At 42.3% G+C, this 26,775-nt stretch overlaps 1 protein-coding gene and 1 long non-coding RNA gene across 3 annotated transcripts in view; one reads left to right on the forward strand and one right to left on the reverse strand.

Annotated features, from left to right (window-relative positions):
* PARVA (parvin alpha) overlaps positions 1-26,775 on the forward strand; it is a 177,766-nt gene that overhangs the window by 136,312 nt on the left and 14,679 nt on the right. Inside the window, exons 5-10 of the mRNA XM_064577106.1 lie at positions 11,517-11,657; positions 18,113-18,228; positions 21,713-21,771; positions 24,030-24,049; positions 25,424-25,485; positions 26,194-26,262. Coding sequence (XP_064433176.1) covers positions 11,517-11,657; positions 18,113-18,228; positions 21,713-21,771; positions 24,030-24,049; positions 25,424-25,485; positions 26,194-26,262 — 467 coding nt within the window. The remainder of the gene's footprint in view (positions 1-11,516; positions 11,658-18,112; positions 18,229-21,712; positions 21,772-24,029; positions 24,050-25,423; positions 25,486-26,193; positions 26,263-26,775) is intronic.
* The window catches only part of LOC135362393 (uncharacterized), a 114,261-nt gene that overhangs the window by 61,958 nt on the left and 25,528 nt on the right, over positions 1-26,775 (reverse strand). For both annotated transcript variants that reach the window (XR_010407017.1, XR_010407016.1), the window contains exon 2: positions 22,941-23,086. This is a non-coding gene — a long non-coding RNA (uncharacterized LOC135362393). The remainder of the gene's footprint in view (positions 1-22,940; positions 23,087-26,775) is intronic.

Consider the following 26,775-nt stretch of genomic DNA (forward strand, 5'->3'; position numbering starts at 1 on the left):
AAATGGACCCTCAACTCTATGGTCAACTTATCTTTGACAAAGCAGGAAAGAATGTCCAATGGAAAAAAGACAGTCTCTTCAACAAATGGTGTTGGGAAAATTGGACAGCCACATGCAGAAGAATGAAACTGGACCATTTCCTTACACCACACACAAAAATAGACTCAAAATGGTTGAAAGACCTCAATGTGAGACAGGAGTCCATCAAAATCCTAAAGGAGAACACAGGCAGCAACCTCTTCAACCTCAGCTGCAGTAGCAGCTTCTTAGAAACATTGCCAAAGGCAAGGGAAGCAAGGGCAAAAATGAACTACTGGGACTTCATCAAGATAAAAAGCATTTGCACAGCAAAAGAAACAGTCAACAAAACCAAAAGACAACCGACAGCATGGGAGAAGATATTTGCAAATGACATATCAGATAAAGGGCTAGTATCCAAAATCTATAAAGAACTATCAAACTCAACACCCAAAGAACAAAGAATCCAATCAAGAAATGGGCAGAAGACATGAACAGACATTTTTCCAAAGAAGACATCCAAATGGCCAACAGACACATGAAAAAGTGCTCAACATCACTCAGCATCACGGAAATCCAAATCAAAACCTCAATGAGATACCATCTCACACCAGTCAGAATGGCTAAAATTAACAAGTCAGGAAACGACAGATATTGGCAGGGATGTGGAGAAAGGGGAACCCTCCTACACTGTTGGTGGGAATGCAAACTGGTGCAACCACTCTGGAAAACAGTATGGAGGTTCCTCAAAAAGTTGAAAATAGAGCTACCATATGATCCAGCAATTGTACTACTGGGTATTGACCCCAAAGATACAAATGTAGGGATCCAAAGGGGTATGTGCACCCCGATGTTTATAGCAGCAATGTCCACAATAGCCAAACTGTGGAAAGAGCCAAGATGTTCATTGACAGATGAATGGATAAAGAAGATGTGGTATAGGGCGCCTGGGTGGCTCAGTTGGTTAAGCGACTGCCTTCAGCTCAGGTCATGATCCTGGAGTCCCGGGATCGAGTCCCACATCGGGCTCCCTGCTCAGCGGGGAGTCTGCTTCTCCCTTTGACCCTCCCCCTTCTCATGCTCTCTCTCTCTCATTCTCTCTCTCAAATAAATAAAATCTTTAAATTAAAAAAAAAAGATGTGGTATATATATACAATGGAATATTATGCAGCCATCAAAAGGAATAAGATCTTGACATTTGCAATGACGTGGATGGAATTGGAGGGTGTTATGCTGAGCGAAATAAGTCAATCAGAGAAAGACATGTATCATGTGACCTCACTGATATGAGGAATTCTTAATCTCAGGAAACAAACTGAGGGTTGCTGGAGTGGGGGGTGAGGTGGGAGGGATGGGGTGGCTGGGTGCTAGACACTGGGGAGGGTATGTGCTATGGTGAGCACTGTGAATTGTGCAAGACTGTTGAATCACAGATCTGTACCTCTGAAACAAATAATGCAATATATGTAAAGAAAAAAAAAAGAAGATAGCAGGAGGGGAAGAATGAAGGGGGAAATCGGAGGGGGAGATGAACCATGGGAGACGATGGACTCTGAAAAACAAACTGAGGGTTCTAGAGGGGAGGGGGGGTGGGAGGATGGGTTAGCCTGGTGATGGGTATTGAGGAGGGCACGTACTGCATGGAGCACTGGGTGTTATGCACAAACAATGAGTCATGGAACACTACATCTAAAACTAATGATGTAATGTATGGTGATTAACATAACAATAAAAAATTTTTTAAAAAAAGAATAAAGAGCTCCGAAATAAAACCATGCCTATATAGTCAATTAGTGTATGACAAAGGAGGCAAGAATATACAACAGGGAAAAGATAGTCTCATCAACAAATGGTGTTGGGGAAACTGGACAGCAACACGCAAAAGAATGAAGCTGGACCACTTTCTTATACCATACACAAAAATAAACTTAAAATGGATTAAAGGTCTAAATGTAAGACCCAAAACCATAAAAATCTTAGAAGAGAACATAAGCAGTAATTTCTTTGACATTGGCCATAGGAGCATTTTTCTAGATATGTCTCCTAAGATATGGGAAATAAAAGAAAACGGGGGGGACTACATCAAAATAAAAAGCGTGAGAAAAAAAAAAAGATCAAAAGCCCAAAAAGGCAACATACTGAATGGGAGAAAGTATTTGAAAATGATATATCTGATAAGGGGTTAATATAAAAACTATATAAAGAACTTATACAAGTCAACACCAAAAAAATCAAATAATCCAATTAAAAATGGGCAGAGGAACTGAATAAAACATTTTTCAAAAAATGACATATAGATGGCCTACAGACATATGATAAAATGCTCAACATCAGTAACCATCAGGGAAATGTAAATCAAAACCACTATGAGATAGCACCTTACACCAGTTAGAATGGCTAAAATCAAAAAGACAAGAAATAACAACTGTTGGTGTTGGGAAAGGGAAAGGGAACCCTTGTGCACTGTTGGTGGGAATATAAATTGGTGCAGCCACTGTGAAAAACAGTATGGAGTTTCTTCAAAAAAATTAAAAATAGGGGGTAGGGGGATGGGTTAGCCCAGTGATGGGTATTAAGGAGGGCACATATCGAATGGAGCACTGGGTGTTATACGCAAACAATGAATCATGGAACACTACATCAAAAACTAATTTGTAATGTATGGTGACTAACATAATAAAATTAAATTAAAAAGAATTAAAAATAGGAATACCCTACCATCCAATAATTCCACTATTATGTATTTACCCAAAGAAAACAAAAACACTAATTTGAAGATCTATGCAGCCCAGTGTTTATTGCAACATTATTTATAATAGTCAAGAAATGGAACCCAAGTGCCCATTGATAGGTGAATGGATAAAGAAGTTGTGTGTGTGTGTGTGTATATATACATTGGAATATTAGCCATGCAAAAGAATGAGATCTTGCCATCTGTGATAGCATGGATGGGCCTAGACGGTATTAGGTTAAATGCAATAAGTCAGGATGAGAAAGCCAAAAACCTTTGATTTCACTTATGTGGAATGTAAAAAAAACATAACAAATGAATAAACAAAAAGCAGAATCATTCCTATAAATACAGAAAACAAACTCATGGTTGCCGAAGGAAGGTGTAGAGGATAGGCAAAATGGACAAAGGGGAATGGGAGATACAGGTTTCCAATTATGGAATGAATAAATCATGGGAATAAAATGTACAGTATAGGAAATATAGTCAGTGATATTGTAATAGCATCGTATGGTGACAGATGGTAGCTACACTTGTGGTGAGCATAGCATAACGTACAGAGATGTTGAGTCACTATGCTGTACACCTGAAACTAGTGTAACATGTGAACTATACTCAAAAAAAAATTTTTAGGGGCGCCTAGGTGGCTCAGTCGTTAAGCGTCTGCCTTCGGCTCAGGTCATGGTCCCAGGGTCCTGGGATCGAGCCCCGCATCGGGCTCCCTGCTCTGTGGGAAGCCTGCTTCTCCCTCTCCCACTCCCCCTGCTTGTGTTCCCTCTCTTGCTGTGTCTCTCTCTGTCAAATAAATAAATAAAATCTTAAAAAAAAATTTTTAATAAAATGAAATAAAAACCTGTATCTACAATTAAAAAGATCACCATTGTGGGTAGATTGAAGCAATAATTAAATGAATATAAAACAATCAAAATCATGTCTAATTTGTTTATTTAAAAAAATAAAATAGAATACCAGACAATTATAGCATTTAAATCAGGAAGAGTATGATTAGAGTCAAAGTATGCTCAGGTCCTGTATTATTTAGTAACAGGCTAAGTGCAATAAGTCAGACTGAGAAAGCCTGGATCATTTCTATTAAGTTAAATACACATGATAAATCTTTTATGGTGGCCACTAAAATAATAAAACAGAGTATATAACCTCCCCACTAGCCATGAGAAAAAATGAAATGAGAGAAAAGAGAAACCTTAAACCAAAAGAAAGCAAGGATGGAAAGGTGGATAAAAAACCAGAAAAGCAAATACAAAGTTGAAAATAAGTTGGTAGAAGTGAATCCAGGTATATTGATGAACCCACTCAATATAAATTGACTTTATCCATTTAAAAGATAAAAATTGTCAGACTAGATAGCACATCTTGCTATATGCTATTTACAAGAGACAATCTTAATTTATGAGGACAAAGAATGCTTTAAAGAATGGAAATAATGGGGCTCCTGGGTGGCTCAGTTGGTTAAACGACTGCCTTCGGCTCAGATCATGGTCCCGGGGTCCTGGGATCGAGTCCCACATCAGGGTCCCTGCTCAGCAGAGAGCCTGCTTCTCTCTCTGACCCTCTCCCCTCTCATGCTGTATCTCTCTCTCTCTCTCAAATAAATAAATAAAATCTTTAAAAAAAAAAAAAGAATGGAAATAATTAGGGGTACCTGCATAGCTCAGTCAGTTAAGCATTTGACTCTTGATCTCAGGGTGGTGAGTTCAAACCCCACATTAGAGTGGTTTAAAGAATGGAAATAATTACATACACTAGAGTAATGCTAAATAAAAGAAAGCTGGAGTAATATTTTAATATCTGACAAAACAGACTTTAAAGCAAAAAGCATTACTATAGAAAGTCTACATATTGAGGAGACTAAAGCTACTAGGAAAATACAGACATTTTAAACCTAAATGTATTTTTTTGTGCATCACTATATAAAAATGACAATCAGAATTACAAGGACATGATAAATTGTCATCACAGTGTTAGATTTTTAACATATATCTTTTAATAAACACATTAAGAAAAAGGTGCATAAGGATAGAGAAGATTTGGAGAATACAATTAACCACCAATACCAAAACTAGAGCATTCTTTTCTTTTTTTTTAAAGATTTTATTTATTTATTCGACAGAGAGAGAGACAGCGAGAGAGGGAACACAAGCAGGAGGAGTGGGAGAGGGAGAAGCAGGCTTCCCACTGAGCAGGGAGCCCGATGTAGGGCTTGATCCCAGGACGCTGGGATCATGACCTGAGCCGAAGGCAGATGCTTGATGACTGAGCCACCCAGGCGCCCCTATTTTCAACTGCATATGGAACACTTACAAATTTGACTATGTCCATAAAGTGTGTCTCAACAAATTGTTATACAGACCAAATTCTCTGGCCATGATACAAAAAAAAAAAAAAAAATTCTAACAAAGCCTCTCTGTATATTCGGAAAACAAAAATGTAATAACTCAGGAATCACTCATACTGGAAAGAGTATTTTATGTACTCTAATTCTCTGAAGGATGGTTACATTAATATAGTATAATATATATAGTAACTGTGTTTGCTAGAACATCCCATTTTTTCTACCATTCAGAGTAATTGAGTTTATTCTGTCTTGATACTTCAGAACTTTTTGAATACTATTTCATTGTTTTCTAAAAATAATCTCTCCAGAAGCACGTTGGGATGCTAAATTCAAAAACAAGTGAAAGATTCACAAAATAATCCTGAGGAAATTTTCTAAATAGCATCCTATTTCAAAATCATGCCTATTACTTTATAACAAGTTAAACTAATGATGAACAATTTACAGAACTATAGAAACATGAAAGAAACAACTTCATGGAAGAATAAAATTTCAGCAATAGAAAATTTTCATGTAGCTAGCTGAAATTAGCCTAATAAAGAGCAAAAGAGAAAAGCCAGGAATCTTGAGAAAGAAATTATCTTTAAATACTTAGCAACAATGAGTGCAATTACTATTTAACTATAGGGATATTTGAGTGGATCTGTTAAATTTTGGGGGTTGAGTATTTTAAAAATAAAGTAGGGGATAGAAATAGAAGAGGTCCTCAAATCTTTTATTTTAAAATGTCACAAAATTGAAATAAATGATATAAGCTTACAAAATAGAGATAACTATGTTTTATCTTATTTCCATACCCAGAGACTCAAATAAACAATAATAGAACTAATAAGGAGATTTGGTAAGATGATTCTATTTAAGAAGAAAATCTGTAAGGCAGCAGCTTTTCTTTTTACTAGCAATAATCAGCTGGTAACACACACACGCACGCACACGCATGTTTACTGAAACTTTAATACAAATAAGAAAAAGGTGGCTTATAACCTTGCTATATATCTACAGAGGAATGGTCGAATAAGTTATAAGTCCCATAATATATTATGCAAATTTTTAAATGAGTTATATCAATATGTACTGGCATAAAAAGATACTCATACGTTTGGGTGACACATGTATCATATAGAGACATGTTTAGAAACTGAAAAGATAATAGAAAAGATCAATGAAACTAAGAGCTGGATTTTTTAAAGAGATAAACAGAATTGACAAACCTTTAGCTAGACTCACAGAGAGAGAACTCAAAATCAGTAAAGAAAGAGGAGACGTTATAATTGGTACTACAGAAATACAAAGGATCATAAGAGACTACTATGAATAATTATGCACCAACAATTGTACAACCTAGAAGAAATTGATAAATTCCTGGAAATATGCAACCTACCAAGACTAAATCATGAAGAAATAGAAAATCTGACCAAATCATTGTTAGTAAGGAGACTGAATCAGTAACCAGAAAGTCCCCAACAAACAAAAGCCCAGGACCAGATGGCTTCACTGATGAATTCTATCAAACATTTAAAAAAAAATTAATACCAATCCTTCTCAAACTCTTCCCCAAAAATAGAAGAGGCAGGAACACTTCCAGACTCATTTTACAAAACCAGTGTTACTCCAGTGCTAAAACCAGACAAGGACACCATAAGAAAATTGCAGCAATATCCCTAATGAACATAGGTACAAATGTCCTCAACAAAATATTAACAAAGTGAATTCAACAATACATTAAAAGAATCATACACCATGATCAAGTGGGCTTTATTCCAAGGATGCAAGAATGGTTTCACATCCACAAATCAATCAGTGTGATATGCCACATTAGTAAAATGAAGGATAAACATTATATGATCATCTCAATAGATGTAGAAAAGCATTTGACAAAATTCCACATCCATTCACGATAAAAATGCTCAACAGAGTGGGTACAGAGAGAACATATCTCTACATAATAAAGATTCTATATGACAAGCCCACATACCCAATGGTGAGGAGCTGGAAGATTTTTCTCTAAGATAAGGAACAAGACAAGGATGCCCACCCTTAGAAAGAAATTAAGAAAACAATCCCACGTACAACCACATCAAAAAGAATAAAATACCAAGGAATAAACTTAACCAAGGAGGCGAAAGACCTTTACACTTAAAACTATAAGACATTGCTGAAAGAAATTGAAGATCACAAATGGTAAGATATTCTATGTTCATGGATTAGAATAATTAATATTTGTTAAAATGTCCATACTACCCAAAGCAATCTACAGATTCAGTGCAACCCCTATTGAGATTCCAATGGCAGTTTTCACAGAATTAGGGAAGTGGGGGAAATTGGCTTCCAGTTATGAAATAAGAAATGGGAATAAAAGACACAGCATAAGGAATATAATCAATGTTGTAATGGAGATGTATCAAGACAAACGGTAGCTACATTTGTAGTGAACATAGCATAGTAAATAAACTTGTTGAATCACTATTTTGTACACCTGAAACTATTGTAACATTTTGTGTCAATTATATACAAATGAAAATAGATAAAAATAAAGACACATTGTCTAGAAAAAAAAAAAAAGAAAATAGAACAAAGGATCCTAAAATTTGTATGGAACCACACAAGACCTCGAAAAGCCAAAACAATCTTGACAAAGAATAAGCTGGAGGCACCATGCTCCCTGACTTCAAACTGTATTACAAACTCCAGTAGTCAAAATAGTATGGTATTGGCATAAAAACAGACACTATGTTAATGGAACAGAATAGAGAGCCTGGAAATAAAGCCACACATATATGGCCAATTAATTCATGACAAAGGAGCCAAGAATAAACAGTTTCTTCAATAAGTGGCATTGGGAAAAGTGGACAGCCATATGCAAAAGAATGAAAATGGACCTCTATCTTACAACATACAGAAACACTAACTCAAAATGGGTCTTTAGACTTGAATATAAGACCTGAAACCATAAAACTCCTACAAGAAAGCATAGGCATTAATCTCCTTGACATTGGCCTCAGGGATGATTTTTTTGGATTTGATACAAAAAGCAAAGGTAACAAACAAAAATAAGTGGGACTACATCAAAATAAAAAGCTTCTGCATAGCAAAGGAAACCATCCATAAAATGAAAAGGCAACCTACCGAATGGGGGGAAATATTTGCCAGGATTTAATATCCAAATATATAAAGCACTCATGGAACTGAATAGCAAAAAAAAAGGGGGGGGGGGCAAATACATCTAATTTAAAAATGCACAGAAGATCTGAATAGATACTTTTCCCGAGAAGACACTCAGATGGCTAACAGGCACATGAAAAGGTGCACAACAATCATCGGAGAAAGGCAAACCAAAACCACAATAAGATACTACCTAACACCAGTCAGAATGGCTAGTGTCAGAATGACAAGAAATAAGAAATATTGGCGGGGCGCCTGGGTGGCTCAGATGGTTAAGCGTCTGCCTTCGGCTCAGGTCATGATCCCAGGGTCCTGGGATTGAGTCCCACATCGGGCTCCCTGCTTGGCGGGGAGCCTGCTTCTCCCTCTGCCTCTGCCTCTCTCTTTCTCATTCTCTCTCATGAATAAATAAATAAAACATTAAAAAAAAAAAGAAGAAATATTGGCAAGGATGTGGAGAAAAGGGAGCCTTCATGCACTGTTGCTAAGAATGTAAATTGGTGCAGCCATTGTGGAAAACAATATGGGGGTTCTTTAAAAAATTAAAAATGAAAATACCATATGATCCACTGATTCTACTTCTGGTTATTTGTCTAAAGAAGAAAATGAAAATGCTAACTTGAAAGATATGTGCATCCCTATGTTCACTGTAGCATTATTTACAATAGCCAAGATATGAAAACAACTTAAATGTCTATCAATGGATGAATAGATAAAGAAGATATGGTGTATGTATATTTATATGGAGTATTATTTGGTCATAAAGAAAGAATAAAATCTTGCCATTTACAACAATGTAGATGGACTTTGAGGGCACTATGCTAAGTGAAATACCATATGATCTTACTTGTATGTTGAATCTTTATTTAAAAAAAAAAAAAAGCTCATAGATACAGAGAAGAGAGTGGTGGTCACCAGAGGTAAGGGGTTGGGGGGTGGACTGAGTGGGTAAAGGTGGTCAAAAGGTACCCCAAAAATGAATTATATCCATATATATTGACAAAGATACTCATGATATATGTTTGAATGGAAAAAAAGGTAGCAGAAAAATATATACACGGTAATCTCACTTTCATTAAAGGAGAATGAGAGAGAGAACTCTCTGTGTGAACATGAAAAGATACACCTAAAACTATTAATAAAGGTTACTTCAGATATTCTATCTACTCAAATCTACGTTATACCAACATCAGTGCCTAAAGTAAAATATCCAATAAAAAGCAAAAAAATAAACCCAAAGCATAACTAAAGTAGAAAAAAAGTAAAGCAGAATTACATTTCCTCCAAAATTAGTAATGCAAAAGAAATAAGCAAACCATAAAAAGTCTCCTCCTGAATAATGCCAGATGCTAAAAATCAGAACATTTTTAATTTTAAGAAGAAAGCATTATAATGTTAGTATTGTGACAATTAAAAAATATTGGCAAAAACAGAAAAAATTAAGTGTTCTAGTAGGTAATGTCTAAAATCCTATTTTTAAAAAAATGAGAACAGAATGGACAACAATGCAAAAAAAAGTTAGTGAGCTAGAAAACAGACTCAGAGACCTAAGAAGTCCAATGCCAGCAGAAGGTTATAAATATGAAAAATCACAGGCAATGATATACCACAATAGAGCTGGCTGGAGAGTGGTTCTGACACTGCCACTCGTCCCCTCATCCCCACCCCAAGCATTCTCCCAAGACACTCATCACTGTCCTAACCTGGTGATCTTTTTCTCTTAGCCAAGAGAAGGTTTCAGAAATTTCCTTAACCTAGCACTTTGGGCAGCCTCTACCAAACTACCAAAACTGTGATTGCGACATAAGATACAAGCAGCTTGTCATTTCTTCAGTAGGAGAGGATCCAAGACAAGAATTCACAGCCTAAAAATGGAAAAAGCACACATGGTCTCTTCACGTTCGAACAATCAAGAGGAAGACAATTAAGTATAGGCTTATTAAATCCCTGACATTTAGAAATAAAGAATGATGGCCATAAGCAACTAAAGAGGAGAGAAGGAGAACACTCGGGCCTTCACAGATGAGAAGAGCTTGAGCTCCTTCTATCCAGGTACAGAAAAGAATCCTTAAATCCACAGAACCTGCAGAATTTCTTCAAAGAATTACCCAATGCATATTTGACCGGATAAGCTACAACTACTGAAAAATAAAAGAAATAATATAAGCAACGAGGGGATCATTGACATAAAGTTTAATTCTTTTGGAGGGTAGTCCTTAAAAATGAAGGAAAAAGATATTTTAACCTATTTCAGAGTGTCAATTCTATCAATCCTGAATGAGTTGTGGAGAGTAGATTAGGTGAATCCAACAGCAGATGATACTTCCCATTCAGAAATCCAAAAGTTGTTCTAACATAAAAATTTAGACCAATTAAGTGATTAGACTGTGTTTTGCCTGTAAGTATTATGGGGCTATGCCACTGCATGCAAGAACAATTGATTTTAAAACATACCATTTTACAAGTACCACTCAAAAAAAGAAAAATCATTTAAATTACTATTACCCAAAGCTTTCATTTTCCTTAGAATTTTTATTTCCTACTTTTGGAAAGTGTTCTTCTAGGCTGACTGAGACATAGAAGTGGCCACACTACACCCACGAGGAAACAGTGAGAACGCCTATCTTGCACCTGGCTGACCACAACTATAGAATGTCATCAATTTGAAGACACTGATTTCAGGGATGTTAAAGTGTGGGGGGGCAGGGTGGAAGTATGCCCTAGAATTCATGAAACAGGACACATCAAATAAGTTACAGTCCAGGTGGGTTTAAGAGGAAAGGAGGTCCTTAGAACAGATAAATGTGATTCAGCATGACACATGCATACATACACAAGACAGAAGTGTGCAAAAGACCCAGGGGAGGCACACAAGGCTTTCTAGTCGGGGCCCAGAGTATGCTTGGAGAAGGCAGAGTTGAAAAGAAGGAAAAATCCAGAATGGTGGCAGGCTGGGTTATGTTCAGTTCAGTTATGGCAGGCTGGGTTACATGCCCCACTTCTGTGCTCCTGGGAGCTTATCATTCAAGACACAGTCACAAGCTCTCACAATCCTGGTGTCACCAGTACCACCATCAGATGAGGGGAGGGCAGTGTCCCTCACATAGCAGGTGCTCAGTATACCCTTGTGGACTGAGCGAATGTGTGAGTGCAGGAGTACGTGTGAGGGAATGAATGAGCAAGTAAGCGTGTGAGTTGGGGTTGTCTGTGGAGATAACAGTGGCTCTCTTTCCCCCTTGTCACCCCAGAGAAGCTTGAGAGTGAGAAGCTGAACGTTGCTGAAGTCACCCAGTCAGAGATTGCTCAGAAGCAAAAGCTGCAGACTGTCCTGGAGAAGATCAACGAAACTCTGAAACTTCCTCCCAGGAGCATCAAGTGGAACGTGGACTGTGAGTTTTACAAAGAAGGATGGGGCTGTCGTCCCCTCCCTAGGGTTTCCCCAAGAAGCCATCCAGGAAGCTGGCAGGCCCACGGTGGGGGGTGCAAACCCATTTATCATTGAGCGAGACATGCCCTTCCTTAGAGAACTTCTCTGCGCTGCTGGGAAAAGAACAAAGTCCGGTGTGCCCTTCCGTGAAAGGCTGATTGTAGCAAGCTCATGGGAGATGGGGAGGAGGAGGAGCTCAATCATGAGCTCCTCCTGAGCCCCAGCACAACCTTTTGAGAAAGCTGTGTCTCCAGCTCAGAGAGGCTTCAGGATGTGGGGATCCCTACGTTCAGGCAGCTGAGGAGCAAGGGTACAAGACTTGGCTCTGTTCTTAAGCCCATGCCCTTCCTCTCAGCCCCATATCTTCCAGAAGGAGCAAAGATCTGGCTGAGATTGCAGGCCCTGGAATGGGATTTTCAAATTCAGGTTGCACAGCGAGTGTAGCTCCAGGGTCTGGGAAAGTGTAAACTGTCCATTCTTTTGCTGCCGTAAGGGCCCGCCAGTCTACTGTGGACACGATGAGTCCCTAACAGAATCCGTGTTAAATCAGCAAGTCAGGTGAATCCAGCAGCAACAACGGATTTCTCAGAGGGAGTCTAAAGTTATTTTCTTCTTTGTAATAGATGAAAAGAATTCAGATTAATAGAATGATCTAGATTGTGTTCTCTGCTGTTAAGCATTACGGGGTTAAGTGCTAGACCTTACTGTATCCAGTTCATACAACTTACAGTGGACACCTTCCCTCCCCACCAAAACCAAAAAAACAAAACAAAACATGCCTTTCCAACTTGGGAAAGAAAAGGAAATCTTTACCCCTCAACTTAGAGACCCAGTAGCTGCCAGACGCAACCTCTTAAGCGAGTTTCTAGCATCTGACATTGGAGGCAAGATACCAGGTACCTCCTGCAGCATAATTACATCTTTTTTTTTTTTTTAAGATTTTATTTATTTATTCATGAGAGACAGAGAGAGAGAGAGAGAAGTAGAGGGAGAAGCAGGCTCCCAAGGAGCAGGGAGCCCGATGCGGGACTCGATCCCAGGACTCTGGGATCATGACCTGAGCTGAAGGCAGATGCCCAACCGTCTGAGCCACCCAGGCGCCCAGCATAATTACATCTTTGCGTGCACAGCACACAGTGCTTGGAACAGGGTGTCTGCTGCCTGACAGAAACACCCAAGAGCAGGTGGAGGAGAGGCCAAGCCCTGGGCCCTGGACGCTGCCCCAGGGTCTGGGAATGCTAATAGTGTTGGGGGGAGGGGAGGGGAGGGGAGAGCACCTGATCACTTGTGTAGGAGCTGCATCTACATTTTGGAAATCCACAACAGTCATGAGAAAGTCTTCTGATGAAGACCCCTTCTTAGTTTCATTTCATCCTACTTCCTACTCCCTGAATATGGACCATCTCCATGTACCCCTCCAAACAAAACAAAACACCTTTTAACTTACCAGGGAATCCAGTTTGGGAAAGACTGAGATAGAAGAATGGGTTTTTTTTTTTTTTTTAAGATTTACTTAGGGGCACCTGGGTGGCTTAGTCAGTTAAGTATCTGCCTTTGGCTCAGGTCATGATCCCAGGGTCCTGGGATCGAGCCCCACATCAGGCTCCTTGCTTAGTGGGGAGTCTGCTTCTCCCTCTGTCCCTCCCCCCTCACTCATATTCTCTCTCACTCACCCTAACAAATAAAAAAAAGATTTTTATTTATTTATTTGAGAGAGAGTGCAAGCGCATGCAGAGTGGGGGGAGAGGCAGAGGAAGAGAATCTCCAGCAGACTCAGTGCTGAGCTCAGAGCCCAACCCGGGGCTCGATCTCACAACCCTGAGATCATGACCTCAGCTGAAACCAAGAATCAGACACTGAAACTGATTGAGCCACCCAGGTGCCCCAGAAGAATGGAACTTTTTAAAGCCACTTCAGGACCATTGTCTTCAGTGGCTTTTAATGATTTGTTTGGTTCGCATTTACCTTCATTTCTTATAGGGAAATGTGAAAATAATCCCCTGTATTCTCACTCTCATCTAGCTGTTTCCATTTTTCGCCCACTACTGTCCATATCCATGCCTACTTTTACTTGATGAAGTCACATACACTCTGGTGTTTTACTTTCTCTTAATATTAGATATTTCCTATATTCCCAAGTGGTCTTTGTACTTACTTTTGCTTCTATTTCATGGGGGAGATAATCCCATAGTAGATTTAAACTCTATGTGGACGTTGATCCTATTAGGACATTTGCTCGCCTATGGCTCCTATCCGATAGGGCCAAGTCGAATGTCTTAGGTTGTGTCTCTTTTTGCTTCTCTTAAATTATTCCTGTCAGATAGATTTCCAAAACTGAGATGAATTACTAGGTCAGAGGGATGATTATCTCAGTGGCGAGCTCCCTGTGATGCCTGTTTACAAGCAGCAGTAGCTTCTTCCATAAGGAATGTGGTGGGCCTAATTCCTAGGGAGAAGTTCCGTCCCTCCTGTTCTCCTATCTGGCTGTTTGACATTTTTTCATCTTTCCAGTCAGCATAAAGGTGTCAGGGACAGCTATGAGTTAACAAGGCTCTTCATCTAGTGCTTTAGGGAAATCTTCCCTTTTTTTCTGTTCTATTCACAACAATTTTCATTACTAAATTTTATAAAGATAAAAGAAATTTAAATATGAAGATCTAACATATTTATAGTGCTTTCTGTATGCTTTGTACTATTCTAAGCAATTTACATCTTTTGATCCTTATAATCCACACTCATCTAAGGTAAGAATTCTATTATGCCTGGGCACCTGGGTGGCTCAGTTGGTTGAGCGACTGCCTTTGGCTCAGGTCATGATCCCGGAGTCCTGGGATCGGGTCCCGCAGCGGGCTCCCTGCTCAGCGGGCTCCCTGCTCAGCGGGGAATCTGCTTCTCCCTCTGACCCTACCCCCTCTGTGCTGTCTCTCTCACTCTCTCTCTCTCTCTCTCTCAAATAAATGAATAAAAAATCTTAAAAAAAAAAATTCTATTATGCCCATTTTATAGATGGAAAAATAGAGGCAGAGCGAGGTTAAGAAACAATTTATGTAAGCTTCATGAGGTCAGGGATTTTTGTCTCTTCACTACCAAATCCCCAAAATCTAGAAGAGTGACTGGCAATTACTAAGCACAGTAATATTTGCTAAAGGAGTATCGTCATCCACCACACGGGTGGTAAGTGATGGGGCCAGGAATGAGAGGCAGAGAGTCTGATCGTGGAGCCTCTGCACTAAGCCTGCACATGCTGTTCCTTTAAGCTGCCCACCCAAAGACGGGAACTGTCACCTGGTGGTGTACTCCATCAAGTTGTGCGTGTGTATGTGTGTAAGAAATAGATAAATGTGTGTATACATACTTATGTAAATATATTTTATTTTTACAAAGATGAAATCAGTCTGTGTATGTTTAGAAGATATATATCTTGACAGATCATTAAATACTCTGTCACTTTTAACATTATGTAACAGGACATTGTATGGGTATATCATAACTATTTAATTAATGGTGGATTTTTGAGATTTTTTTTTTTTCACTCTTATCAATATAGCCTGATGAGTTCTCTCCGCTCATAGCCACAATTACTTCTTCAGGCTAAATACCTAGGAATGGTATTTTTAGGGCCAAAGTATATGTACATTTCTAAGGTCATAATACATATTGTCAAATTGCCTCCCCCCAAAATGACACCAATTTATATTTCCACAACAACTCCTATTTGGAGGACTATTTCTAACTCAGCAGCTCCTCTGAAATTGTTTTTCAGCTCTCGGCACAGTGGGTAAGTGCCCAATTTATACAGTACAGCCTTGGCCCTACTCTAGATCTGCACATTGCCATCTTGACTCGAGTGCAAGATCACAGTGGTTCTAGATTCTGTATAGCATCAGGGAGAAAACCAGGAGACATGCTCACAGGTGACAATGAGGAGGGTATCCAGATATGCAAAGGTTGTTAGGATTTGTCTTAATGGGAGAGGATGACGTGTCTTTAACCTAAAGAAAATTTTGAAATAGGAAACTACCATGTTTTCGGTTTTTTTTAATGTTCCTTTCCAAGTCTTGGCCATAAGCATGTCTGTATGTGTGTGCATATATGTGTGTATATGTATACATGTATTATATCTGTATATCCATTAAGTGTATATATTTACATTGTTTCTATTGTTTCTGTTTAACATTACATTATTAACATTTATAGTTACATTGTTTCAACAGTGATCTTCAGTGCATGGAAACTATTCCGTTATGTGGGTATACCATAATTTATTAAGGCAGTGATTATTAAACCATTAAACCATGCTTGGCCCAACCTAATGATTTGCTAGGAGGAACTCAGACATCACTGGAGAGAGAGGCAGCTGTGGGTGGGCTGCAGTTAGGACTTGGGGACCAGAGCACTTGTACTTTTTTTCTTCTCTGTTTTGCCTAATGGCTTTTAAACAAAGGGTTTCTCTGCATAATAAAAATTTTCTTTTGAAAACCACTGGTCTAAACGATCCTCTGGTTATTAGACATGGTGTTTTCCAGATTTTTTTAATGATGATATATCACATAATAATTAACATCTTTGCACATGTAGTGTGTGGCGGGGAGGGAGAAAGAGGGAGAGAGAAACTGTAATTCACTTCTTTTGAAAAAACTCCCAGGAGGACAGAACCCTCATCAGAAGAGACTGGCATCTGTACGGTGCATATAAGATAGCTCCGTGTTGCTTAGTGAGACAGTCAGGATGAAGTACAGGTCACCAGTGTGTAAGAACCACCTTTTCGACCACACCTTCTCTAGCATCATGTTTTGTCATTAAAAGGGAGAGAGTTAGCCAATGTCCTTACAGCCCTTGGTGCCCGGACTGATGGTGTGACAGTTCTGATCAGACGGGCAAACCCAGTGATGCCTCTGCCCAGCAGCGAGCACACCTTGGCAGTAGGTCACTCCCATGCCAGGAGCCTTTTCTGAGGCTGTCATGTAGGTGAAACTTTGGACGATGCCCAAAAGCCCAGAACTAAAAAATGTCTTCTGGAAGGCTGAGTTAGGAGCAGATCATCTACTCTATGTTGCTGTGGGACTGCTGCTCAGTGGAAAACCTTCGAAACAGCAATGATAACAAGTAACTCTAATGAGTTCCCAAGGAATGTCTGAGTCATTTCCTTTTCTTGGTGATTTCTTAAAGCTTCTGCTGAAGCAGATTCATCAATCCCAGGGCAGACAGAGCGACACCCTAATAATGGGCCCAGTTTGTGCTAAGTACACAAAATGAGCATGTTTTGTTCTTTCCTTAAGTGCCCCTCTGTAAGGAGGAGCCCATGAGGCTGATAGGACTGTGAAGGCAGGTAAAGTATCTGGTGAATCTTTCCTTTTAGGAGAAAGAAAGAGGAGAGTGTTGATATGACTGAATTGCCTAGGTGCCAGCTATTTTCTCCTAAGTTATAATAAAAAAAAAAAAAATCAACCATTCCTAGGTACCTGCTATGTGCTGGAAGCTTTGCTTTCCTTATCTCTAGAAATTCTTACAGCTTGTATTTCTGCACAGGACTGTTATCCCCATTTGTGAAGATGAGCACATTGAGGCTCAGAGGCCTTCAATGGCCTCCCCAAGGTCATGTAGGCAGGAAACCAATACAGAGCTTAGCAACTGAGAACTGAAGCTCCAGTCTGCCTGACCCCATGTGTACCCATTATGTCACAGCATTTTTCTCCTCTCAGCTGCTGCAAAAACTACAACTCAGTGGTTGCTCACCATTCTCTAGTACGAGTGGTTTAACATCTAGCATGCTACTCAGTAGCTGTAGAAGCTAGTTGGGTCATAAACATCCTCTCCCCGCTATTCCCCAAGGGCCACTGCCTACGCTGACCATACACAGTACTCAAAAGAGCAACAAAGCCCTTTAGATATGTCATGACTTCCTCAAGGGACTGTAAGCCCTGAACAAAGGAAAGGATCCAGTGTTCCTGACTCAGTGTTCATTTACTGAGGACGTGCTTTGGGTAGAGCCTTGGGACACAAGGAGTGGTGATAACCCAAAGAGTTCACAGTCAAGTGGGAAGGAAAAGAGGATGCAGAGCAGACATGCTCATGGTTATTAGAATAGAATGAACAAAAACATGGGGGTGGCAGAGGGCTGATCTGATCTCAAAATTCAGCAGTTGTCAGGGGCCCTACTGGAAACTTGGATTAGAGTGGAGAGGCACTATATTGGAAATCCAACAATCACATGATCCAAGAAGCAGCTCCATGGGACTTGGCCAAGAATGAGGGGGCCTAACAGGGAGGCCTGTGAGATCCTTAGTGGGGGGATGTGGGGCTGTGGGGGATAGAAGGTGCATTGGGTGTTGGTACTGCTACATTTTGAATATCTGCTTATATTTGCCTAGGATCTGGAAGAAGATTCTCTAATTTTTAAATCATCTTTTATTTCAGCTGTTCATGCCAAGAGCCTGGTAGCCATCTTGCATCTGCTGGTTGCTCTGTCCCAGTATTTCCGGGCACCAATCCGACTCCCAGATCATGTCTCCATCCAAGTGGTTGTGGTCCAGGTGAGACAGCATGACAAACATCTGCGCCCTTAGAGAGGGATAAAGGCTGAGTTCGTAAGGGAGCTAAGGCAGCCTGGGGAGCTTATTACAAGGATAGTGGGATGAATGCTGAGTATCCTTGATATGCTCTATGTTGGAAGGCATGTGAGTGCACTGCCTGATGCATGTGGGCAGCAATCAGTTATTGGGCAAAGGATACTTGAGTATGGGCTAGCCTTGTGTGGGGCATATGCCTGGGGTTTACATGTTGTCGTCAGGAGGGTGTCTGTGTCCTGTATATTCGAGGGTGTGAGGTGTGTAGGTCTGTGAAGTGTGTGCAGTAGGATCAGGAGGAAAGGTGTATCCGTGTGTGTAAACCCTGCAAGCCATGGAGAGTCATTTTTTGGTTAAACAAATGAGGCACAGATATTGGGAAGAGACAGACACCCGTGCATGTGAAGGGCTGCGTGCATGGGTGCGTGTGTGTTTGAGAGCGAGCCCCTGACAGGCCGTGCCTGTGTTCAGGGCACTGCTGCTTTTCACCTGCCCACAGAAGCATGGCTGGGATCTCAGGTCATCTTTTCCAGACTGTTGGATGGAATTTCCACTCACATATGGCTGTATAATTTCCACAATGAGGGTGTGCTCTTTCCTTGTGACTCTCTCACTCTGCTCCTAACCCCATTACATACTCAAATTCAATTTCATTTTCCAACTCTATGCCCATCTAGGAAAGGTCAGCATTCTGTTTGCTTGTTTCTGTTCTTTTCAAGTAAACATGCTGCAAGGGAGAACTCCCCTAATAAGTAGCTCTCTGGTTAGCCAGGGTTCTGGAGAAGAGAACAATATGGTGGCGGCGCTACCATCCCTTGGTGAGGAAGAGTCCTGAGGGCTGGTAGGCTTTGCCTGACCCCACCAGGCCAAGTCTCCAGGACAAAAGCTGAGCTTTCAGGGATCAGATGTTAGTGAAGGGGAGGAGGTTGTGAGGGTGCTCCTCGATCAGCTGCTCGGCCATGCCCTGGTAATAAAGGATTTCTTCCATACCTTCTGAGAACTTAACTTGCTAAACATCAAGGGGATAATAGGAATGGTCATCTTGGCCCTGCCTGCCAGGAGACAAGACTACACCTAAGGAGCAGAGAGAGAGGATGAAGAGAGGGTCAGAGGGGGTGAGAATGTGTGTGGTTCAGAGGCTAAGTGCAGCTAAAAGAAATGAGCTGGTCTCATGTATTGAGCACTCAACTGTGGCAAGCATTTTGTGTCTGTCATGGATATGTGACCAGCCCAGATCCTCCTGGTACAAGCATCTTACCAGTGAATCCAAACCATCCCTACTGTGTTGTTTTCACCAGTCAATAACGTATAAATTCATTTCATTATATTTTTTAAGACTCTGATTCAAGATTAGGGGGTAGAATCCTCTTGAAACAGTGGCATGAAACTGCAAGCCCACGTTTCACGCCTTATTTTGAGCTCAGTTACAGGTCATTAGAAAGCTGTTGTCGGTTTCATTTCTCTGCGGACCATTTTGTTAGCATGAGGGTAAAAAGAGGGCAAGGTAACACAGAACGGCACCTATGCGTGTCAGGTTTTATGGGGTGTCTTCCTTTGTCAACTTAAACAGGAACAGAAGCAGGACTCAGAATTAGTCAGAAGACACTGACTAAACCACAGAGAGAGTTCTTGAGGCAACAAATAAGAGATCAAGGTGGAATCTGGATGCTGCGTGAGGGGTTATTTAACCCAGATTTCCCTTCTATTCTATACAAAAGCAATGAATTCTGCAAGAAGTTGAAGATGAGTTTTTATGTCCGTGAAGAACCTCACAAGACAAGGACACAAATTCCATTAGCCCCATGTGAAAATTATACACATGTTGAAGCTGAACTGGGAAAAAGTCTTGATTTATCCTTACTGGATCCCTTTTAAATGATATCATTTTTCTTTTTTACTTTGATAATCTGTTCTTCCTAATCTAGTGCAGATATATTCTTGGCCTTTATCCAGCTCTACCTTTCCTTCCATAAAAGCATTTTGCAAGGACTCTCGTTTCTGTGGCTACTGGGACTAGAAGAGAAGGTTCTGGAAGTTTGGGCAGAAGGGCAAGAAGGCAGGTTTCAGCTGAAATGCTAAGGCTTGGAGGCTCCTTCTGGACACTCTTCTCCGCCTTTGTAGATGAACTTGCCCTGACAACCGCTTGCCATCCCCAAACTACTGTCGTTTAGGTGTCTGGGAATGGACTATAGAAACCTGATGAAATGGATCTCCCTCCCCACACCTATCAGAAGGTCTTCCTGAGCCCCAGCACTCCTTTACTGGCTCCCATCCCCACACAATGAGGTTTAAACTCCAGACCGGCACGCAGTTGACTCTCCACCGACTAAGGGCAGCCACCAGCCCTCCAAACATCCTCCCGGACACGTTTGTGCTCTCCTGACCTGCCTTTTCACTGGGGCCATCCCTTCTGTTGGAATATCCTCTCCTCTGTGTCCAGCCAAATCCTCTGTGTCCTGCCAAGTTCTAGCTCAAGGACACCCTCCCCTTGGAAGGGGTCCCCAACCATCCCCACGAAAGTGCCTGCTTCTGTCCCACATTCAGCACGTCCTGTCTGCCTGGGGTGACCGCATAATTGATGACACGTGACACTTCTGAGAGTGAACAGGGAATCCTGCTGTAATAATCGAGCGGCGCCATCAGGCATAAACCCGGACTGTTTCTTGGCAATCTTTCTCACCTACCTGTTTCATCTACCCCATTTTACTCAAGGTCAGAAGTTAGGTCAGACGTTCCACAGTGTTTGCTGTCAGTCCAACATAAGTTCTTGTACAGAGAAGACACTGACTCATGAAATAAAGAAAGAAGATAAATTGATGGGAGGAGGTGGACAGATGATGGATGGACAGACCGATGGATGAGTGGCTGAGTGGGTGGGTAGGCGTGAGGGCCTCCAGAGTGCTTAGTGCTCTTTTCTCAGAGAATAAGCCAGTTACCTCAGGACCGTACAGCTCACAGAAAAGCTCCCCTATTTATCCCTTAAAAACAAAAACAAAACCGAAAACTCTCCCTCTGTTTAAATTCTCCCAGTTGGCTTCTGTCCTCTCCCCCAGCCCCACCGCTAAATGTGTTTCTTCCCTACCCTCTGTGGCCCCAGCTGGAGGGCAGACACACCCTGGCCTTCATTTCCATTCGGTTTACTGTGGATTACTCCAGGAGGCAGTTTGCTTCCAGCAAAAATGTCTTCCAATAAAGAAAGAAAAGATTTCACCGTCCAAGAAACAGCCAACTTGCTTGGAATAAACACTAATTGCCCTTAAGCATGAATGGTATGGTCCAGTCCCAGGAAATCAGGGGCCTCGTTTTGCTTCTGGCACGATCTCTTCTCTGGGTTTCATTTCTTAAACACCAGTAACTTTCTCAATATCAGGAATGCTTATCAGTTTTTTGTATTTTTCTAAAGAATATTTTTCTCTCCTCCTCCCCGCCCGCCTCCCCACCCCTGTTTCAGAAACGAGAAGGAATCCTCCAGTCTCGGCAAATCCAAGAGGAAATAACTGGTAACACAGAGTATGTCAACACCATTGTTGCCAGCGATTCTCTAATGGAACACAGATGTTTCTCCGAAATTCATCCATTTGCTGATATTTAGTTTTCATTTATTGGGATTGCAAGAGGGATTAGACTTCAGCCAATGATTATAGTTTAGCCTTTTCCATGCATTCAAAACATGCCTCTCAATGCTTAAGATACAAACTTGGGTGGGGACGTGGGGAGAGAGAATTAGCCGTGATTGAAAAATTCTAATTTTGTGGCACTCCAGGAAAAAGTGTGCCCAAAAAAGCCAACCAGCATGAAATCGTCATGCCATAAACATGGGGTTGAATTTAAAGTGTGAACCTTCAAAAGGACGTTTTTCTTCCTTTTCTGAATCTGATGTATTTGGTCACATGCCATGACCCAGAAAGCCCTTTTCTACCTCAGAGCAGTGGGTTGGTGTTTTGTGTTTTTTTCATTTCCGTTAAGCAGTTGGAATCTCAGAATATGTAAGAGGTTTGCCGTGGGGAAACGAAGTTTGTTCTGAGGTAGAAAAAGCAGGACGCTGGGGGCAAGGGTCTTGAGATCATCGGGCAGGCCTGAGCCCCGGCCACAGGCAAAGGACATTTTCAGCATCCCCTGCTGCCCCAACTTTCTTCTATATTATCTTGAACAACAGCGAAGTGGAAAGAGCAGAGACCTCTAAGCCAGCCTGACTTGAGTTCAAATCCAGGCTCTGCCACTTGTTCAGACCTTGGTTTCTGTATCTGAAGTGGGGAGCATTTGTGTAACCAGAGTGGTGGTGAGGATTCACAGCTGACCCATGCCTTCCAAGTCTTGCCCAATCTCTAGGCAGCTGGCTTCCCCAGTGGTGGCTGAGGGAGGTCCCCGGTGTGGCCTGTCTGAACCACAATGTGCTTTTGGCTTCAACAGGACCAGGGTAGGGCAGAGAGGGGCAGTGGCCCTTCCCAAGATGCCCAGCTTATGGCCCGCAGAGAGCCTGTCAGGCAGCCTCCATGTCACTCTGGGGGCTAGTCTTGGAAGTCAAGAGGGCACCTGATCCACAAGGCACACTACTTCCCTGGCCTGGGTCCTGTGACATGTCGCTCACGCCCCCTGGCTCAGCCCTGCCCCACACCCCCACCCTTTGCTGGGCTTGTCCACGCCTGTTCTTTCACATTCTGGAGAAGAGAAAGACATACCTGAGAGGAACGTGGCCTGTGAGAAACTCCTGAACCAGGGGACATGGAAGTTTAGGTTTGCAGAGTAATGAGTCAGCTGCCTGTCATGCTTCCTGTGGTCTCCCTCTGCCATCTTGCCACACAGACATGAAGGTGGAGGTCGACTCCTAACAATGGCAACACATAACAGTTTATGAAGCACTTTTATATCTATTGGTACTCATAATAAATACACAAAGCAATGCCTACACCTCCTAAGACCCCATCCCAAGGTGGAAAAGCAGCTGTCCTTGGGCTCTCCAACAGTTAACTCCAAGTTCATTATTCTTTCCAGTACACTACCCCCAAGTTATCATTTAGTAGGTGATAGATGTACAGTTGCAATAAACCAATATGATAAGAACCAAAAACATATAGGAAAAAAAATGTATTGAGCACTTATTATATACTAGGAATTACACTAAAATCTTTCTACATATTAAATCATGTAATGCTCACAACATCCTACTGAGGTAGTTACGTTATCATCCTTGTTTTAGAGATAAGAGACCTGGAGCCCAGAGAGGTTCTGTAGCTTGCCCAAGATCACACAGCAAGCAAGTGGCTCTGTGGGATTTAAACCTAAGTAGTCTGTTCTAATGCTTGTGCTGTTAGTACTTTGCTGCTTCACCACTATGAGTATGGTTGCAATTCCTGCCCTCTTTGAGAAACCGATTTTGAGTCAACGGCAGGTGCAGTTTGGCGGGAATCACAGAATAAACAGGAGAAAGACAACGCCGATGTCCCTAGGCAGATGCCCACAGCAGCCCAGACGGTGCAATGGTTGGGCATGTTGCAACCCCAAGTCCGATATTCCTTCTCAACTGTAAGCAACAGTGGGATTTTACGTAGAGCAAGAAATAGTCCTGAAAGTATCATTTATACCAGGCTTTGTGCGAACACCAGCATATCTCTAGAGCAGAGGGAAGAAACAGGTGGTCATGGGGTAGAGGTGACAGACAATTGGAGACTTAGTGCAGAATAAAATGCCAAGGAAAGCAGCTTTGTGGGCTCTTCAGTGAAGGACGGAGAGAGAAGACTCATACTGTTTTCTTTCTCCTTTTCCTGCAGGGCTCTCTCCGGAAGGCATGGTGAGTTGCATAAGATTATCCTCTGGTGCTGGTGGCTGCCACAGGGGTCTAGTTAATTCTGCAGCAGCTGGGAAGAACAGGCACTCGGCCTGCTTCCTGCATGTGTGTCTGCACCAGCCTGGTGACAGGGCGGCTTAGTAGGGAGGGTTGGCTTACCGGTGGGAAGAGGAAAACGAGCCAGAGCGGCACAGTCCTCCCATCAGTAACCAGACCACTGGCATTGCTGGGCTCGGGATGGGCCCTGGACATCGGCGGGACAGTCGTGCTCTAAGTGTGTTGTGGAAGTAAAGGGGTGGACGTACACACTCGGGACAGTCCACTCTCCCCCTCAGTCTGGCCCTTCTAGAAGCCCTCTTACCCCTCTTTCCTCATCACACGTCATACTGCTCCAGTTTCCCAGAACTTTGCATTTGTTTATACAGTCTGTGAATGTTCGAGACCTCAGTCACCCCTCTGGCAGTCCCAGATTTACTCATCGGTGCAAGAGCAGGAAAAGGCAGGCCCCAGGACCACCAAGCTTCCCAGGCCCACGTCCCTCCTGGACATTCTTCTCATTCCCTGCCTCCGATCCTATCCACTATTTCACCTCTGAGTTCAAAGAGCCTGGGGGCTACAGCAAGGAAAACAGGGGGCCGGGGGCACAGCTTTGCTACTTTCAACGATCCCATATTTACTATGGATAATGTTTGAAATATGCTAATGAACTCAGATCAGCAGACGCTTCAAAGTTTACAGAACGCATGCACATACATTCTTGTCTTTCATCCTCATAACACTCCTGGGGGAGGTTTTGTTTACAGATGGCATTTGACAGAAGAGGAAACTGAGGCGCAAGGGTTGAAGTGACTAGATCACTCAAGAGCAAGAGCACACATTCTATCCCAGAGCTCCCAGGCTCCCAATCCCATCATCCGTGCACTCTACCACGAGGTTTGCCGTGGCTGTCCTGGGTTTGAAAATTAGGGGGTGAGGTGATTTGACGTTTGGAAAACATTCTGCCTCCAAAAAGCTTCAGAAACACTTTAGACCTGTGACAAATCATGATGTAATGGATATAAATAGTGAAGAGAAAGGACCAGTCACCAAGTCAAACTGTCCAACAGAGCCCCCCAACCCCAGCCCAAAAGAGGGTTAATGTGGAAAGTGGAGAGAGAGAAAGAGAGAGAAACAGAGAAAGCCCCTAAGCTAAGAGTCAATCCAGAGTCTCTGCCCCAAGCCCCACTTCCCGAGTCCCAGCATTGTTTCATGCACTGAAGAATTCCTGCCTGTAGCTGACAGTATGGCCACCTTGGCAGGGCCCTAGGGGGGCGGGGGGGGGGCTTCCCCACCAGGAAGCTGGTCTTTGCTCCACTTTACCTTTTCCTGTTTCTCCAGAACGTGATGCCTTTGACACCTTGTTCGACCACGCACCAGACAAACTCAATGTAGTGAAAAAGGTGAGCAAGAGGTGCCTGGGAGGGAGGGGAGCGAGATGCAGCCAAACATTAAGAACCCACGCCGGTAGCTTGCATGCTTCCTGAAACTGGCGTCCTCACCTGCTCTCTGCAAACTCGGGGCTTTCCCACTCTGAGTAAGTGATGTACACTTTACATTCTCGTTCCCACTGGATACCTTGTCCACCCCCTCCTCCTATCAGGAGGACAGTGTCTCCTGGGGGTTCTGAGACTATGAGCACCCTGCCTTCCCATCCACACTGAACCCTTGGCCAACCAGGCCTCCTCCCTCACTCCTCCCCAGGGCACATGCACCTGCCCCTGGGAAGGTCTGGAAGGAGGGACGCGGGGAGGTCATTTCTTCTCTGCCACCCCCTCCCAGGCCTGGACTAGGACACTGCACCTATCATTCTGCCCTCTCGGGACTTCCTGCCCCTTTCACAGCCCTGAAACTGGCTATTCAAGTCACATAGTACATGGGATCACAAACCCTGGGGCTGTCCTTTCCTGGGAACTCAAGGAGCTTTGCAGAAGAGCCTCATAGGCTGTTCCTTCTCAGCTCAGCAGTGATCCCTGCTAGCACCCTCAGCTGGGCCTCGTCCTGTTATCACACTGGTCCTTGTCCTCACAGTAGAGTCACAGAGGTGGCCTTCAGGGTCTGACACTGGCAGGAGTCTCCATCTTCATGCCTGGCGTGTGGTTCTCTTTTAGACACTCATCACTTTTGTGAACAAGCACCTGAATAAACTGAACCTGGAGGTCACAGAACTGGAAACCCAGGTGGGTGACAGACCTGAGTGCAGCCACTGTTCCAAGTACCTCACCCCCGCACAGCCAGGATGGCTTTCCATACTGATCCATACTGATCCTGAAGCTCTCCCAGGAGGGAGGGGCATTCTGTTCTGCTCAGAGGGGTGAACTGCCTGGAATGCTGATTTTTTTTTTCTAATTTTTTATTTTGAAAAGTTGCAAGAATATTCTCATGAACATCCATATACTCTTCACCTACATAAACCAATTGTTAGCATCTGACCACATTCAGGGTCTATTTCTCTCCCTCCACCCCTAAATACTTCAGCAAACATCTCTAAGAACAAGTATGCTCTTAAATAATCACATTACAATTACCACATTCAAGCAACTATAACGTCAAGATGTTCATCTATTTAGGTTGAACCACATAAAATCATGGATATTTGACTACTTTTGACAACAGCATCTGAGTCAAAGAAACACAGGTGTTGTAATATTCTCAAGCTGCTTCTAATGGTCCTGTCTCTTTAGTCTCTTTTT

The sequence above is a fragment of the Mirounga angustirostris genome, unplaced genomic scaffold, assembly GCF_029215605.1.
Source record: "Mirounga angustirostris isolate CCGP_5_RB_7025 unplaced genomic scaffold, mMirAng1.0.hap1 SCAF_13, whole genome shotgun sequence".
NCBI classification, from domain to species: domain Eukaryota; kingdom Metazoa; phylum Chordata; class Mammalia; order Carnivora; family Phocidae; genus Mirounga; species Mirounga angustirostris.